At 43.0% G+C, this 18702-nt stretch overlaps 1 protein-coding gene and 1 long non-coding RNA gene across 20 annotated transcripts in view; one reads left to right on the top strand and one right to left on the bottom strand.

The window, feature by feature from the left end:
- Nucleotides 1–18702, top strand: part of KCNMA1 (potassium calcium-activated channel subfamily M alpha 1) — a 720350-nt gene that overhangs the window by 359033 nt on the left and 342615 nt on the right. For all 18 annotated transcript variants that reach the window (XM_053922057.2, XM_024561262.4, XM_071221238.1 and 15 more), the window contains exon 3: nt 7044–7105. In XM_053922057.2, the coding sequence (XP_053778032.1) occupies nt 7044–7105 (62 nt within the window). The remainder of the gene's footprint in view (nt 1–7043; nt 7106–18702) is intronic.
- LOC123479804 (uncharacterized) overlaps nt 1–18702 on the bottom strand; it is a 43834-nt gene that overhangs the window by 11582 nt on the left and 13550 nt on the right. For both annotated transcript variants that reach the window (XR_011651114.1, XR_006655553.3), the window contains one exon: nt 8297–8441. This is a non-coding gene — a long non-coding RNA (uncharacterized lncRNA). The remainder of the gene's footprint in view (nt 1–8296; nt 8442–18702) is intronic.

Genomic DNA, 18702 nt, shown 5'->3' with positions numbered 1-18702 from the left:
GCATTTACCTAGGCTTCCTTACATAGATAGCTTCACTCTTACCTGGAAGTCTCACATATTTTATTTTAATGCTGTAATTCTAAATATTGATGACTGAAAACACTCTTTATTTTTCTTTTATTTCATCTTGAGTACATCTGTACTTACAATGTTGTCTGGAGTCTTGGTTTCCAGTGCATCCTTTTATAGCATTTTTGTGTAAGTACTTGCATAAGTCAAATGAAATGCGCCAGAATGTTAAGTTGGAAACTTAGGGCACTTTTGGATGTTTAAATGTCACTGTCAAAATACTGGTCTTATACTTTACAAATCTTTTGTTATTTATGATGAAAAAATACCCCTTTTTGGTAGCAATATTATGTCTGCTGTTGAGAACCATTAAGGGTTTAGGGATGAGAAAAACATTACTATACTTACCAGTTTGTGAAGAAGATAATCCTTCCCTTGTTCCCTTAAGAAACCACTGAGACAGGGAGTATGAGCTTTTGGGGTAAAACCTACAGAAATATGGGCTTTTCAGAGAATCACAGAAGTAGGAGGTAAGGGGCTGGGTCAGACCCTTACTCATTTTTCTGTAGCTGTAGCAGAGCTGAGGCACAGCCCTAGGAGAGAGCTGCTTGTGTGGGATGACAATCTGCAATAGCAGTTGATTGCCTACTGGACACACGGTGAATCTGAGTGTCCATGGAGTTCCCACTTGTGGTTTTGTGAGAGAAACAAGCCTCTCTGACATAGAGTAGTGACACATTGTTTCAAGATGAAATAAATTCATACCGAATTATAATTATGCACAAATGGCATACAGTTGGCATAAAGGAAGGCTATCTTTATAAGCCAGAAATTTTTAGTTCTTTTACAGTATGCAAGGTCCCCGCTATGGGATTGGAACAGATAACCAGATGGAATCCAGATGGTCATCTGTTCCAGTCCCACCATTTCAGAGTGGGAGACAGAGCCCTAGAGACATGAAGTGATGTGCTCAAGAGCATGCTGCTTATTGGGGCAGAGCTGAGACTCAAACCCAGGCAGGCCTCCTGACGGAGTCCTGTGCTTCCTCTGCCACGTGTCAGTCCTAAGAGGCACCTGGTGTCTGTTCCTCCCTGGAACAGCCTGGTGGACCTGGACAGCCAGGAACTCTTCTGTCCTCTTCCTTGGTTTTCCGTTCTCCCTTTCCTTTTCTACTTTGGGAGTCTGCAGTGATGGTGGCATTACTTCTCTGTCCCGTTCTTCCTTAGACATCCCAGAAGTGTCTGTGTGTGTGTAGCATTTATTAAATTCACAAGGGACCGTTGAATAATTTAAACTTCTGGATTCCATGCTTGCTGAGGGCAAAGATCAAGCCTGAGTTAGCTATTTTTAGTTATTTTAGTTTTCTGTTTCCCTCTCTGTCTGTCTCGGCCTGTGTGTAGGAGGTCAATAAGTGTTTTGGGGGGTTGTTAAATTCACCAGTCCGAACATTATAATTTGTATGTTGGAATGATGTTGTCTCCCAAAAACAAAATGTTGCCAGATTGTTTAGCCTTGGGAGCTCTCTCTCATGTCTACTTTTTTAATACAATGAATTTTATTGTATGTAAATCACCCCTCAATAAAAAAGGTCATGTGCCTTCAGGATTGTGTATAGAAAGTTGTCCACATTCTCAGGGGTTGCTGGCTGGGCCCCAATCAAACTTGCAGAATCATTAATTAGGGTCATTTGTTCCGCTGTGAGCTGAGCAGAATGTGTAAAACCTGCTCAGGAGAGAATTAATTCGTCTTCCTCTCTGTACTTTTTCGAGTACTCCTAGCACGATTCTCAAAGCCTGCAGGCCTCATGCATATGTTCTAATGGGCTAATTGCTAAGGAGACATTTGTAAATTAATCTCTGACTTGAGCTAAGTGGTTTCCCCTAATGGCTTTAACTCAGTGACTCCCATTCTTGTCCACACATCAGATTCACTGGAGGAGCTTGTTAAAAATAAGAGATGTTTGACTTTCCTCTCTCCCCAAGCTTGAGATTTTCCGGTCTCAGGGCAGATGAGGGTGTCTCTGTTTTTCAAGGAAAGCTCTTACGGTGATTATAGCTGGTGGTAGTCACCTTTGTGAACCCCTGCTTTAAAGTCATGTCTGAAGGCCCATGTAGCCTCATGTTTATTAAAAGCATTTCAGCCCAAACTTGACAACCTGAAATCAGGTTCTAGACGGACAGCATCTCTGGAGTCAACTTTCCTGGTTCATTCACCTCCACATTCTCATCCCTGAATCTGTCCTTTCCTTGAATAGCCCGAGTGGCCCAAGGGCAGGCATTCTGTGCTTTGCCATGCTGTTTCCCATTTCTATGAACTTTCTGAGGCATTTTAAAAATCCTCAGAGCCTACTGAATTTCCATCATGAAGATGACTGTGAATATTCTCTCTCTACCCTCCAGTATCAACAGTCCCCCGGCGGCAGGTGTTAGGGGCAGGCATTCTTTTAGTACACTGTGTGTGTGTGTTCTTGGCGTTCTTCTGTGCAAACACGTCATGTTTGCTCTTGGAGTTTTGAAATTAAATGACTCACAAGCATCATTGTTTCAATGACGTTTGTCAAATTAATTTTGTTTTTAGGAATCTGGAACTCTGTAAATATCACTCAGTACTGAGTATTACCACACAGCCTGTGTGTGTTTTCAATAAATGGAAGAATATGGCAGTTAGCGTCATGCAAAGTGGCAAGGTAACTCAGACTATGAAAAGTTAGGAAGACTGGAGAGGCTCTAGTGAAGGTCAGTTCAAGGTGTACCCTGAGAGGACATGCTCACATTATCCCCTTGGTCAGACTGTGTTTACAAGCTCTTGTTTCAGATGGGGCTTTATAAAGTGCTTGGTCATTGTAAAGGGTATTCTGTGACTCAGCTGCTAAAGGGTGTTTTCCTGTCTCAGATTTTCTGCTTTTTTTGGCCTCATCTTATTATGTCTCCGGGGCCTCAGTGTCCCTTATCCCTTGGACCATGGAAGCACATGGATGGACTCCCTATCACTGTCCTCCTACTGAAGGGTTTATGAGAGGAGACACAACATGTAGGAAGTAGGGACACTTTGAGGAGGATATTGGGACAAGATCCCCTGTTCCTATTGTTCCTAGCTTCTCCATTCAGGTATGTTCCACCAAATCAATAGCTTATGTATTGATCAGACTTATACCACATAATTGAGCACTGATTAGATACTAGCATAGGATTCATCTATGTAAGGATTACTCTACAAAGGATTATATTTTATGACTCTAAGTGGACATTTTTCTTTTGTTTTTCCTAGGGCTTGATGCATTGCAGATGTGGAATAAATACTTAGATGATTATTTAGAGGTGCTCTATAACATAACTATTACCATTGGCTAAAGTATAATCATTTTGTAGAGTAAAACTGATTATTTTTTTTAAAGATGAGAGAAAGAGAGGGAGAGAAAGAGAGAACACATCCTTTGCCACGGCCTATAGAAGATGAATCCCTGTTGGATTCCTGTTTTCATGGCCAAATCCAAAGGACTGATTTATTTTCTGTAGCACTTGGATCCAGGCTGACAGTGTAATCAAGCCTGACATGATAAAGAGGCATTTAGCAAGTTTAAAAATCACATGCACAGTTGTTTCAATATGGAGAAACAGATCCTCTGCTCGTCGATCATATCATGCCTGGAGGCAGGTGGGTGGGTGGGAGAGCTGAGCACCCTGTACCTCCTTGAGAGAAGGCCTTCCAGCTGAAGAAGGACCCAAGCAGAGGCCCATTCAGCAGAATCTTCAGTTGTTGGAGCTTTGGAGGTATCTGCCTTCTGGATGTCTTCCCTCCTTTGCCTTACCAGAGAGATGCTGATATTTGAGTTTGCATCTTAAGAGGATAGCGGGATTCCTTCCCTCCTGTCACTGGCTGATTTGCTTAAGTAAGCTGCAAGCTATTTTCTATCACAGGGACCAGTGGGAGGCACTGGCAGAAACTAGTGTCAGCTACTTTGGCCGCTCCCAAGGCTGGGAAATATCGCCATTGCAGGAGAGCGTAGATTTTGAACTCATTTCAGAATGATGTAGATGCCATTTTCAAGGACTTCTTTCCTTTTTCTCCTCTTCTCCTCTCCACGCATTCTCCCCTCCCCTTTGCCTTTCTCCTCCTTTCCTCTCCAGCTTTTAATGGAATAAGCCTGTGTCCACAGCTTGACCGAAGCTCAGCAGCATTCCTACACGTGCACGCACACACGCACGCAGCCAAATTGACAGAGATTAGTTTTGAATCATCTGTTTATGAATGGAGAAGAGGTCCTTCCCCTCTGTTCTGGCCAAACCCCCTCCCTTTGCAGTATTTTGAGAATGAGGTCAGGGCCAGGATCTAACTGCTTGTCCCCGAAATAGCACAGATCAGAATTAATCTTAACATATTTGTTTTAACTGCCTCATTCAGATAATAAAGGGAAAAGCAGAGGACTGTTTGTGTTTTTCTGTGTGTGTGTGTTTTTGTGCATAACTTTGCAAGGAATGAATGAATGAATGAGTGTGTGTGAAGGGAGAGACTGAGGTGATTCATGGTAATTACTGACAGGCTGCAGGAGTTTCCTTGGGTTCAAGTGGGACACGTTTTAGAATTGAATAAAATTGAAGAATAAAATAGGCCCCAGTGGTGTCTTAACACTTCCTGTCATGGGGATAATTTATCAGGTGCTATGGAACTACATAATCCTCTCACAGTGTCCAGTTGTTTCACCTGTCAGCTTTTCATGTGTAGCTCACTGTCCCTCCCCTGTAGCTCCACAGAGTTTTGCATTGTTTAAAATGAATATGCAGATCTCATTCTCTGCCAGCCACTGCGGTGCACACACAAGTACAGGTATGTGTGAGTGACCCACCCACCCACTCGTGTGCACACGGCTTAATTTTACCTAATCTTTACACAAACTGGAATTTATCCGCCAGCCAGTGCCAAAGGGACATTAACAGATACTCTGAGGAGACCGACACTTCCAACCCCTTTCAAGCCCCAGCCCCTTTAGGATATTAGCAGGTCTGAAAGGTATTTGTGGTCCCCTGGCATTGTGTGTGCTGGTGGTGTTTACTTTTGTTCTCAAGGTTAATAATCTTTGACTCTTAGTGTCTGTTTTATATTTGAATCCTTTGAGCTAGGCCAGCCACTACTCTCCTCTGTGAAAGATTAAATAAACAAATTAGAATGTTGAGCAAGCAGAGAGGTGTCAGTATCAGCCTGGTCTGCTACATACTCATTTGATGGACTTTCGTGCGACAGGTATCCTCTGAAGGAGATGCCCACCTGTCTTTCCTATCAAAGGTGATTGCTTTTGAGTGAAGAGTGTGAAGGAGAATGAGAATTGCTGTATAGGTGGCCTCATGCATTTCCTTATTTGGTGTTCTTCACCTAAGGTGGTTTCTAAAATATTTAGAACTGTCCTCCACCCCGACACATGAATGTTTGTAGAAGCACCAAATTTGTGCTTTTCTTTTTTCCCTTATATTTTACTATAAGTTTACTGAAACAAATGCAACTTGAGATCAACATTGTAAGACCATCTCTATCTAAAGGACTTACTCATTTGCCCGGATGAACTGTTAGGTGCTGAAAGAACAAAGCTATAGCCAGACGTTTCTGGCTTCCAGAAATCAGTGGGAAAGAGAAGATGTGCTTGGTCCTAGAAATAATAGGACCTTTAAAAAAATCTTTATTAAATTTTTTGGGTGACATTGTTTAATAGAATTATATAGGTTTCAGGAATACAGTTCTCTAATACATCATCTGTACATTGTGTGTTCACCATGCAAAGTCCAGTCTAAAGTCGTGCTTTTCAACTGATATTTTTCATATAGAAACAGAAAGTGAATTAGTGGGTGTCTAGGGCTGGGGTGGGAATGGGAACAGGTAATTACCTGTTAATGGGCACATGGGATGTTTCTGACAGGACAAAAATGTTCTGAAGCTACAGTACGGTGATGGTTGCAGAACTTGGTAAAGTCATTCAAAGTCATTGATTGGATTGTACATTTTTGACCCAGCAATTCCGCTGCTGGGATTATACCCTAAGATCCCTGAAACACCAATCCAAAAGAGCCTGTGCACCCCAATGTTCATAGCAGCACAATTTACAATAGCCAAGTACTGGAAGCAACCTAAGTGCCCATCAGCAAACGAGTGGATCCAAAAACCATGGTATATTTACACAATGGAATTCTACGCAGCAGAGAGAAAGAAGGAGCTTATACCCTTTGCAACAGCATGGATGAAACTGGAGAGCATTATGCTAAGTGAAATAAGCCAGGCGGTGAGGGACAAATACCATATGATCTCACCTTTAACTGGAACATAATCAACAAAAGACAAAAGGAAACAAAATACCACCAGAGACATTGAGGGGGGGAACTGTCTAGCAGTGGCCAGTGGGGAGTGAGGTGGGGACAGTGGGAAGAGGGGATTGCAGGAATTGTTATAAAGGACACATGGACAAAATCGGGGGGGATGGTGGGGGTGGGGGAGGGAGGTGGGTTCAGCCGGGGTGGGGGGAGGGAAGGGGAGAAAAGGCATACAACTGTAATTGAATAACAATAAAAAATAAATTAAAAAAATCATAATAGAAAAGAAAAAAAATAAAATGGGTAAATTTTATGGTATGTAAATTATACCTCATTAAAGCTGTTAAAAATCGGCATTCCTGTATTTGAGTGCCCTTGGGCCTAGGTTGCATATAATATGAAAAAATGTATCACTCTAAAATTTTACCTGCTCTTTACCCACTGAAGTGTATTAACTTCAGTTGTGGAGAAGCTTCACCCAGAGGTGACAGGGCTAGGAAAAAACCTGGAGCCTAGGATGCAGGAGTCTGCCCCAACCCCTGTGGGCCAGCAGCGAGGTTGCTGCCCACCGCAAGGTAAGGAGCCCACCCAGGGGGCAAGGGTGTGAGAGTTCCAGGCAGGCTCCAGAAGGCAGTTAGCACCATATTACTGAGCTGTGGCTACATGTGTCATAAAATTAAAAAATATACATCCCAGTGTTGTTCAGCCCTTAAGTGATGGCATTTTTCTCTTGTTTTGCAGGTTGTCTTAGTCTTTGCTCTCAGCATTGGTGCACTTGTAATATACTTCATAGATTCGTCAAAGTGAGTATTCAAATTCATTGCCGTGCCCTCTGTTTCTAACACTGTGGTGAGCCTTTACATCAATCAATGATTTACTTTAACATCGTGCTTTGCGAGAGCCTCCTGAGTGTGGAAGACCTTTAGAGGAAGGCAGGGCTGTTTGTGCTGATTTTCTGAATGGGAAAGCAAGCTCTCACAAGGAAGGATTCTGCTGGCTATGAGAGGGAGAGAAGGGTATCCGAGTTCAAGCCATTTTGCTGGGTAATATTTATTTTTAAATAGCTGTTTCCTGATGAAGCATTTGCACTGAAGATGTCAAGAGGTTTGGATGTACATTTGCAACCTCTGAGAAGTTATAGCATCCAACTGGTGAAGGTCTGAGCCATTCTTGCCAAGGTGCGAGGGTTCTTTCCTTTTTAAGAGTTTCCAATGCTTTAATCTCACTTGAGGTCAATTAGAAAGTGCTATGCCATCCTACCAACCAAATATTCAGCTGAAGCATTGCCTGCTGGTGCTTCTTGACTTGGGAAGGTAAGGAGATGGGACAGAGGAGTTCATGATGACTCCCAGAGGTGGAGGACCATGGCCATCTGAGAATTTCTGGAGTGGACACTCATGCAGATCCTTGGGTGCCAGCAGGGTGAACTGCTGCTTCAGGGTGGGCCTGCGGTGGGGTCCGTGCGACGATGGGAAAGGCTTTGTAGGAGGCAGAAGAAGTCACTGAGCAGAGCTGCTAGGTGTGGCCAGTTCTGCCCTAGTTCCTGCAGGCGTCACCCCTGGGTGCATCATTTGTTCCAACTATTCTATTGCAATCTTGAAGTTGACAGCTCCTGGGAAACTGAAACTGTGCTTGCCCAACCAGCCTTTCTATGGTGACATGAAATTGACACTGGACAGTGGCCTTGAGCTCTTTGTCTGCACTTTTCACTGTCAGAGTGTTTCTTACTCCTTGAGCTCTATCCCTGGTATGGCTGGATACTAGAGTCAGACCCCAGGAAACCCTCTTGATGTTCCTATTGGCGCAGGCCCTGATGTGTCTGAATTTTGAGCTTGCATTCTTTTTCTGTGGCTCAGGATGGTAATACTTTCATACACACTAAACTCTGAATTTCTCAGAGGCATCTCATCACCAGCCAAAGGATTTTGTGCACATGGATGCCAAGGCCAAAATGTCATGTTAGGGAAGATAAAGAAAATATCAGCTCCAATTGCCTGTCTCTAGGAATCAGCCATGTCTGAGACTGTCAGGTCCTTCAGTCGTCCCCACACATAAGGCTGGGCTGCCCTCACCCATCTCAGGTGGAGGGGCCTTTAAAAGTGCTCCAGGAGATTCCTCATACTTCTCCATCAGCTCTTCCTGGCCAACAAAGAGAAGAAGAGCTTTTTCAGTTTGGAAAACTCCAAGTGGGATGTCATTGAAGGTAAGCCCCTTCTAAATATCTACACTTAATAATTTTGATCCTATTTGAATGGAAGCAAAGATCTTTTAAAGCCTCCGGTCTTATTTCTCCATTCTCTCCCCAGGCATGAGCAGTGTTCTCACATGTCTGGGGGTGCAGCCCTGCCAACTTCCATGCCAGGGCTCAGGACATGGGTTTAGGCATGTGGTCTGTCTGCCCCAGACCGAGCAAACCTTACGTGGAGGTGAGTGTGACTCTTGGTTAGGGGGACAGACACCTCGGCGCCTTCTTTCCTTTGCCTCCCTTCCTGCTCCTCTGTATTTCTCAGTGAAAATAAAATACTCTTGTTGGATGGGTCTGAGTTGTGTCCTTCTTTACAGTGTCTACTGTGAGGCAATCTTTCGCACTTCGATTCCAGTGGACTTCCACAGGCAAAACCTTCTTCCTTGGATGCCCTGCACTCCTGCAGTGCCCTTTGGATTTTGTTCTGATTGTGCTGAGCCTTGGGGAAGCTGGCATTGTGGATCCTCTCTGGTTCAGTCTCTTTTATGGGTTCGCAGAAAGTTGACTGCAGGGATGCCCCTTCCATTCTGTTCTCAGATTTTCCCAGCAAAAGTGCGAGTCCAAAGACTGTCCTCACTTGCCTAGCAGGGGGCTGGCCTAGCATCAGCCTAAGCTTGGTCTTTCTTCTTTGTCACTAAACTGTGTGGTTTGGCATAGAGAGACTTTGTACATAAGAAAAACTTAGGTGTTTTTAGGCAGCCCTTTCTGCTTTTCATTTGCGTTACTTCTTTTGGTTCTGAAACTGTATACCACAGTGCTGTCCTGTGGGTGACCTGACGGGCAGAGGCCAATACCAAGGAGTCTGCCGTCTTTCTGGGGATAGCCAGCAAGCATGTTTAAGTAAGGGGAAGAATTAAAGTGAAATCTGTGAAGTGACTTTTATGATAAGTCTACAGAGTCCCAGGAATAAAAAAATAAAAGTAATCTATTAGGCAAACTATAATCAAGCAAAGTGAACAAGATAAAGTGAAGTTCTATCCACACATAAAATGCAAATGGAAATCAGGGATGAAAGCAGGCTGTTAATTCTTAAATCCATCTTTTTTTATTCAAAACTGTCATTGGTTTTACACACGAGTGCTTTTGCTGGCCACTTGGGAAAAAATGGGCATCTTGGAAAGAAAGCTTTAAACTTCTCTTGGAATTTATATGAAATCATCATTCTGGAAAAAAGTACTCCCCATTCTTCCAATGAAGTTTAGTTAGTATACCCTTCAAATTAATAAGTAACTTAAAACACAATCCATAGACTTTCCCTTGTGTGGGCCTAATTGCCTATAAAATAGCTTGTTTCGATAAATTTTAACCAGAGCTGGCCTCCCCTGGATGGTAGAGAATACCCCAGCAACACAAGTTCAAGGTGTGATGGTCTACAGGTGCAGTGTCAAGACAAACCAGTTCAGGTTGTGGAAGAGGAGAGGTGGTGTGGGTGGTCATTCTACTTGTGTGGGGCAGCTGATGAGAAAGGCACTTCAGCTAAATGTCGTAATTAATGGGTGTACAATCTGTTTAACTCTTCCTGTTTATTTTATTATCAAGAGGAAGTGGATAGGTTATTTCCAAATACATTCTCAACTGCACGTGTTCGCCTTTCTGTTGTCAGGCCAAGGTGATCCCTGAGCAGTAAGGCTTTGAGAGGCCCTTCTTGGGTCTTAACTTTCCTGGAGTGATCACCACAGAAGAACCACTTGTGCAGCATCGAGTTATTACTCTCTAGCTAAGATGGATTGTTCTCACAATTTCTGGAGCTGAAAGCCAAAGAGAAGTACATTAAACTGTGTTAAAATTATGCTTCATCATCACAGTGGTAGACTCTCTAGAAACACCCAAGCAGAGGAAAGCTGTTCTACCAAATCGTTGGCTAGATGTCAATGCCAATTCCTTAACAGACGCAGAGATGCGTTAAGCCCGCCACACACAGTAATCCCCGTCCCCAGGAGGTCCCCTTTAGTTAGCCACACGAGACAGTTATTGTCCAAAAGAAAAGAACTCCATTTCTTTTCTTATTCTTTTTAAAGACGCTGTGCCCAATTTACGGCACACCCCACTCCAAATTCTAATTCCTATGTCTCCCAATCCTTACTTATATGAACCCTTTTTTCTCACATTCTGGTAACTCCAAGAAGCAAAGTTTTTTTTTTTTTTTTTTAAAGATGTACAACTAAGTCAAATGTTATTTAGATGTTTTGTGGGTGATAATGTCACTGTGACTTGTTCCATCCCTTCCTGTCTCCTCCCTTTGACATAGGAGCAATAATTCTTCCCTAATAGATAAGAAGAAAAGCCCCAAGATGTCAGTGTGAGGGCAGCATTCATGGATTGCATTGTGCAGCAGTTCCTGCTGCTCCTAGAACTTCAAGAGAAAGTTGGAAAAGAGAGAAGCTCAGGACCCTGACTATTTGCACTTTTTCCAGGGGCATTCTGGGAAGGGATGACTCACCTGTGTGAGGATATTTATTCCTTTGATTCTTGTTTAAAATTTGCTACTTTTTATGCTATAGTTACGTGAATGATGAATATTTAATCCTGTGTATACTGAAAATGAAGGTCAAGTCCTGCTTACTGGTGACTTCAATACAGACTCCTGTCTCTGAAAGGCAAGCTACCTGCTGTTAGCAGAGTAAAGCTGAAAGGTTATACATTGTTAAAATTTTCCTTAATGACTTTATTTGCTCCAAAATGGCTGGTACACAGTAGGGGGTGCCTTCTTGTTTCTTGTGGCTCCTGGTATCACCAGTGCTTTTGGGGATGTGCACATTAGGAAAGGGGAGGAAACAGCAGCACATATTTTGGAGAGACATCTAATTTAGGGGCTGGAATCCAGGGTAACAGTGCAGTTTCGATGTGGAAATAGCCCTGCCCTAGTCTTTAAAATTTTAAGTTTGTATTGAGTAATTCATTCATTTTGTATCCATTCATTCATTTGAAACATCTTCGGTGTGATAATGCTGAGTATTTTTCACATGGTAAAATTGCTGTGGTTAGTTATGGTCAAGGAAGACTGTTTTCAAGATTGCTACAGAAATTGACCAGACTGTTATTGTAGTCTCTGATAAAGAAACTGGCAGTGAGGACACCCAGAGCTTTAGCAGAAACAGCCAGTCACTCAACTATTTTACCTTCCCCAGTCTTCACATGGCCAGGCCTCTCTCTTCCCCAACCTAGAAATTCTCCTCAAAAAGAGAGGAGCGGGTGGTTGGAGGGAACTAACATTCACTGATCATGTGCTTTGAGTGAAGTGTAGTGTTAAGCACTTTCAAATAAATAATACATATGATCCCACAGAAGTCTTCTAACACTTGATAGAGTAGGAACTACAGCATTCCCACTTTATAGATGAGGAAGCCAAAGCTGCAACATTGGCCCAAAACCACATAGCTAGTAACTTGTGGAGCCAGGATTTGAATGCAGCATATCCCAAGGTGTCATCTCCCTTCCAAGTGTCAAGAACTGAGATCCCAGATTGAGGAAGTTATTATAAATGGGTTTGATGAGAAGTTGCAAGACAGAGGTCCCTCCACCTCATCTTGCTTACTCTCTTGTCTTCTTTTCCCTTTTGTTCTCCATCTCCTCATTTCTCACCTTTGGGACCAAGTTTGAAAGCCAGCAGTGCTTATGAGGGTCGTGTCACAGTTTTCTCCCTACGACATGGGACATGTGCCATCTAACATCTCTTTGATTCATTTCTCCCGAATTTGGTGTAATAAGACTCTGTTCTTTTTTATCTCAGGGGAGAAGCAGTGTTTTGTGATGGAACAGGGTCAAATTAGCAAAGACAGAGGAGAGGTGCGTGTTTCTCAAGGGCTCTTCCCACGGAAGGGAAGGGATTCTTTCCAGATGGAATGGCCCTTTGCGCTCCCATCCTTACCTAGCTCTCTGTGCCTGTTGTTTGGCACATTAATGTATTGGGTTGGCCAAAAAGTCCGTTACGCTATTTTCCATAGGATAAAAATTTTCCATTTTCATTGGTAACTTTATTGGTGTGGATATTTTGAGTATATTTGCTGTCTCCTGCTATTGGCTTCTAGTGGGTAGAGGCCAGGGGTGCTGCTAAACATCTCCCAATGCATATGGCAGCCCCACAGCAATGAATTATTGGTCTAAAATGTCAATAGTGCCAAAAAACTTCACAAACCACTTTGACATGTTGGATCAGTCATAGCATCTTCTCCATATGCTGCACAAATCTTTTTTTGCATTTCAGTTGTGTTTTTACCTTTCTTGAAAATAATAAAGCATAATACGCTGAATATGTTGCTTATTTTCTTCCATCTTCAATATTTAAATGGCTGCACAAAAATTTACCAATTTTAATAAGTTTTTTAAATGCATGCCGATAGGACAGCTGTCACAATAGAAGCTAACAAAATTGTTTTGAATGAAGTTGAAGACCACTAAGCACTACTAGAGCCAGGTATGGAAAAAATGTAATGGACTTTTTGGCCAACCCAGTAGCTAATGACAGTCCCTGCTTCTCATTAGGAGTCTTTTATCTCTTTGGAGAGTTGCAGAATTTAGTTGTGGTTCTTCATTGTGTGCCTAGGAAGTTAGTATTACTAAACCAATGGACTCCAGGAAACTTTGGTCCCAGTCATTTCAGTGGAAGCCTTTAAAATGATTTTAGTATATCCGGCTTCTTCTCACTAGTAACTGTGCACACAGATGTTGACACAGTGCCTCCCACATGCCCAGCCTCCTGGCAGGCACATGGCAGAGCTGTGAGGTCAGCCATGATCACCTCCATGACAGTGCACTATAAACTGTAAAATACAGCGAGCGCTACTGTAACTATTGTCATTACCATACCCCTGGCCACGCATCATGGACAGCGAGGCAGCCCAGGGCAGAAAGAAGGAGGCTGTCTCATTCTGTGCCAGGTTTCTTTAGGAAACAGGGTCTTTCGAGGTAGGCTTCTGAGAATTTGCTCCAGCTCTCTGCCTTTACATCTTTTTTGAGAAGTCATGCCATGTACTTAACCTTTGTTGAGGAAGTCAACACAAATCACTGTGTATGTAAAGCATCTCCCTATTCTTTTCTTTCCCTCTTAAATACTACCCCCAGTTTTCTTCATCCCTCCCTGACGCTTTTATTGCCAGGCTTTGGTTTGGAAAATTATGGGTAGGGAAAGTTCAAGGGCAGGATGTTCAGAGCAGCTCTGCACATCTGTGAAGGGAATACAACAGGACAGCCAGCAGCTGTTGAAAGAATGGAAGGTCAGGTGGTGGAGGAGCTGAGCCCATTGGAGGTGGGGGAACAGGAGCCCCTCAGGGGCTAAGGGGCTGTAAATAACTCCCAGTGGGAGGTCTTTGTTCCCTTTCAGAATTTAACCTTTCATGGTAACACTTGGTCCTCTGATTTGGGAGAGACCCTAACTCAAACATTTCACCTCATCTAGTTTTCTGAATTGCCATTCTCTCATCAGTTAGGTATAAACCTGAAGAGAAGAGGGGTAGAGAATATGCCAAGTTGGTGAGTGCCCTTCCTTCTCTCCCCCACACCGTTGAGGGGGTCCCTGCTTCCTTGCTTATTTCCCATTGTGCGGGTGATACGTAGGTACCACATGCAACAGCATCTAGAAGGAAACTGCTTATCTTTGACATTTCCTTGGAAAAATCGGGGACTATGTTAGATATGGGAGGGAAAATGGCACTAGACCTTCCAGCCTGGCTGCAAAAGACTATTTAGAATAAAATGTTAGAATTTGAAGAGGTGCCAGAGTTCACTTGGTGCCACTGTTCCCTGTGCCTCAGCATCCTGTCCTGCAGAATGAGGGCTAAGTGACCTGCTCAAGGTCACCCAAGAAGCCAGGTGCAGAACTAGAGCTGGAAGCCCGAGAGCCCTCCTTGCCTCTCAGTCCAGGCCCTTGTCTCCTTGATCTCATAGTTTTTTCTAAGAAATAAATAATGATCAAAGGTGTGACAGCGAGTGTTATCTGTTAAAAACTGAAGCAAATTATGACTTTTTACACTAGTTCTGGGGTTTCAGGATGTCCTCAGGGGGGGCACTTTAGGACAGAGATGATTTCAGGTGGAGAAAACCAAACCCAGCCAGGTGGCTTCTTGGGCTAACTTCATGAAGTTCATCCTCCTTGGCAAGTGGCCTTGAATTTCTAGGTTTCATGATCCTGCTACTCTTTTTTTCCCTGTACTATTTCAGAGATGGAGGTAAGAGTTCATCTCTGTAGTAGAAGGTTAACAAGGCTGAACTCATTGGTTTGGTTTGTTTGGAACTTACTTTGCATTACTTTGGAGGATGTTTGCCCAATTGCTCAGTTGTGGCTCCTGTAAAAACACTATCTATAAACACTGTCTATAAATCATATCCACTCTATCTTAGAAAATCAGCATGAATTATTTCTTGTCTTCTCATCATCTCCAGAATTTAAAAAGAAAGCTTTAAATTATCTGAGACCATCTTAGTCTTCTTACTTCTTTTAAAAGAATGATTATTTCAGGGCAAATGAAGAAAGTGCATCCCCTTCCAGGCCCAGTCAGTCAGTGATATCTTCTGAAAGAGCTTGTGCTTATACCATGAGAGGGGCTGGGTCTCCTCTTCGTTGCACAGCGCTGGTCCTTCACCTGAAGTCAAAGCCAGGTGTGCCACCAGCATCTGCTGGGAGATCAGGGTGGGAGCCAACTGGAGGGAAGGGTTAGAGCACAGAACGGTTTAATGAAAACACAAAGGTAGGGCTCATGCTAAACACAGCCGTGGTTGTGCTGAGGTATGGGGTCAACTATTATGGCTTCAGCACCGGATTTATGGGCTGCAGACAGGAATAGAAATGTGACCTCTGTCTTTGCTTTTATTCCCTTGTTCTTCTTCCTGACAGCCTGACAAGTTACAGCTTTGGGGAGACCCTGGTCAGTTATGAGTCATTTGTGGTTTAAAAATAGAGTCCCTTGCAGTAAGGATCCCTCACAGTAAGAAGCCCTTGGGACTTTTTAATGCATATGTCACTGTTTCCAGAATTTGGGAGAAGGGAATGTAAGTGTGTGTGTATAGGGGGCAATCCTGTCTCACCTATACACCAGTGGGAAAGAGCATGAGGAGATTAGCAAGCAATCTCATCATAATAGCAAGGATGACACTGAGAGCCATATAGTACCTGGGCTCTTAAATGTATCAATCATGTAATAGATCTCTATGAAGTACCAACTGTGTCCAAGACATTTTGCTAGGTATTGGGGAATATCATATACTATGTATAAGAATGTGTCTTTTCCATTAAGATTATCTCTATCTCTATCTGTATCAGTATCTCTGTATCTGTATCTAATCTATCTATGTATCAGGAAGTCCAGCCAAAAATATAGGGAAGATAAGATAACAAAACAAGGTAACAAGTGAAATATCACTGGGCAATATCTCATCAGGTACTAACATGAATATTGCTGATGGTTAAGCTGAAGGTTGAGAAGCTGAAAAGATGTTGATGGAGTGTTTTGGCTCTGGGAAGGCTTTGAACTGAGGAGACAGGAAACTTAGTCTCCTCTCTGACTCCAGGACCCCACAGAGAGGCTGTCGTGATGGCCTGCACTTTGGTCACTTAGCTTTATTTCCAGTGTGTGCTGAGTCCAGTGAAGCCCTACCTTGAAATCAACTACTGAGGTTCAGGATTGAGAATATTTCAAGGATAGCATAACAGAATCAGACAAGTGAACCGTCTTGGGTGACAAAATACATGTTCTCCATATGTACATGATTAAAACCTTTGGAAACTTTGATTTGGAAATTTCCAGAAGTGGCTGAGTGAATCAAATCTATTCCATCTTTTTGAAACCTAGGTCAGGGAGCAATATGCCTTTCAGGGGACTTTCTTATGAACTTGACACATGTAGAATATCCGGGAATGTGGTGGGGAGGAAGGTTATGGCTAGTGAGGCTGTGCTGTTGACCAGGTGGCCGCAGCCCGCCCAGAGATGTTGTCTGGAGACCAGCGTTTGCCTGGAGGGCCACCCTGGGATTTTCATGAGCTCTGTTGCTTGTTCCTTCAGGGTTCCTTTCTCCATAAAGAATATTAATAGTTATATCTTATGACTGTATTTGTATAAAGATGAATATTATCCAGGCTGAAGTCATTATTACATATTGATTATGTTATAGTTAATTTTCTCTTCTGATTATAAACAAATTAAAATTAAGACATCTTCATGGGTCCCTAGGAGTCTGGTGGGCCCCGGGCACTGTGTCTGCCTTGCCTGATGGAGAAGTTGGCCCTGTTTCCTCCCTTCCTGTCACCCCATTTATCTGGAAGTTTTCACAGATGAGAAACAATGCCCAGAGACAGACCCCTTGCACCACACCCTTCCCAGTATCGTCTCATAAAAATAAAAATAAAAATTTCATTTCAAACCATGTCTTATGCCTTGGCTTTGGGAAATATTAACTTCAGCAACCCAACATTTTAAATGATGGGTATATGGATATGTAAACAATTTTTAAAAACTAAAAATATTGCTTTTCTGCTGAGTTTTGGAAAGATGTGTGTTTTGTTCATCCTTTTTATTTTTTTAATCCTCAACTGAGGATATGTTTATTGATTTGAGAGAGGGAAAGAAACATCAATGTGAGAGAGAAACATTGATTGATTGCCTCTCATATGCACCCCAACTGGGGATTGAACCTGCAACCTAGGTATGTGCCCTGCCTGGGAATCAAACCTGCAACCGTTTTGCGAATGGTACACTCCAACCAACTGAGTCACAGGCCAGAACTGTTTTGTCCATTCTGATATCTGAAAATTCATCTTGTTTTAGGAGCTCGATCCCCTGAGAGTACCACTGTAAAAATAACATCTCCCGTTTCAAAGGTTTGCAAGCTCAAGTAAGCAGGGGCGGGCAGATCTGGCGAGGAGATCTGGGGTGAGCTGAGGGCTCAAGTGTCCCCTGAAGTGGCTTCTCAGCTCCAGCTGATTGTCCCCAAGCAGTAATACAGACTCTTGGAATCAGATCTTCCCATGTTCTAAAGGGAAGAAAGGAAGCTGAGCTTTTATGTCAAACCTCCAGTTTAAAAATATTACCCAGAACTCCAAAACTTTGAAAGTACTCTGCAGGCCAAACACAACACCTCTGCAGTCCAGATTTGGGCCTCCCGTTGCCATCTCTGTTCTAAACTGTGTCTCTTCCTGGTCTTGAATTAGCACTGCTCCCTGGGTGCCAGAAAATGTACTTAACTCTTGGTCTTCTGTCTCCCCCAAAAGGGCCCCTTCTCTCTCCAGCATGAGGAGACCTTGGCCTTGAGTTGCTCTGGCTTGTGTCCAATCTAACCATTTTCAAATGCTACTTAAGTCAGTGTCCACTTTTCTCTAGGCAAATACTGTATGTCACGGCAATAAATCACCTGCAACTTACTGTAAAACCCCGAAGCTGCATATCACTAGCTCTACATCATCCCTGAAAATAACGTTGTTAGGACCTCATAAACATACACTCTGTTTGTTTAAGAACTGCAAGAGCTTTTCAAACATGGTTGCTAAGTCACAAGAGTGTATTTTCCAGGACATAAATGGAAGCGAACATAACCCCCTGAAGTTGTCCGATTCTTTATAAGAAAAGCGGCCCAAATCTGTCTGTTCTGCCAGTGTGTTAACTTGACCACAACAGAGTTGATTATACTAAGTGTGCAAGTGCTGATAATTGCTCAAGACTGTCTTATGACTTATTTGGCTATATGGGCACATTATATGAAACTTGGTTTAATTTCTAGCTTGTGTGTCTGTGAAAGCATGGGTTAACCTAGATATATCCTGGCTGGTAGTTTTCATCAACCTTCAAGTTTACAATTTGCTGAGCATTAGGGTCAGCCTTATTGATTACATTTCCATGCTGTGGCCCCTTCAGAAATAAAATCGGAACCATCTTGTGTCTCTCTTCCCAGATGTGGTCCAAAGTCTGCACCCCACCTCCACCTCCTGACCTTTCCCTGTCTATGTGGAAAGCTGGCAGTTAATGTTAGGGTCGCAGGAAGCTCTACTTGAATATGGAGTCTAGAGCTTAGATAGTTTCAGAGCTGGGGAAAAGCTGATCACTTCATTATCATAACCCAGATTCCAGCTGTTCATCATCTGATTTCCAAATGGAAAACACTCCCGCCACCCACCTTTCACCTGTCAAGATTCTCTCAGGAAGGAATTGTAGGTATGGCTCCGGGGCCTGC

The sequence above is a fragment of the Desmodus rotundus genome, chromosome 4 (genome assembly GCF_022682495.2).
Source record: "Desmodus rotundus isolate HL8 chromosome 4, HLdesRot8A.1, whole genome shotgun sequence".
NCBI lineage: Eukaryota > Metazoa > Chordata > Mammalia > Chiroptera > Phyllostomidae > Desmodus > Desmodus rotundus.
The sequence above is the reverse complement of the archived record's forward strand: the minus strand, read 5'-3'. Positions and strand labels throughout refer to the sequence as shown.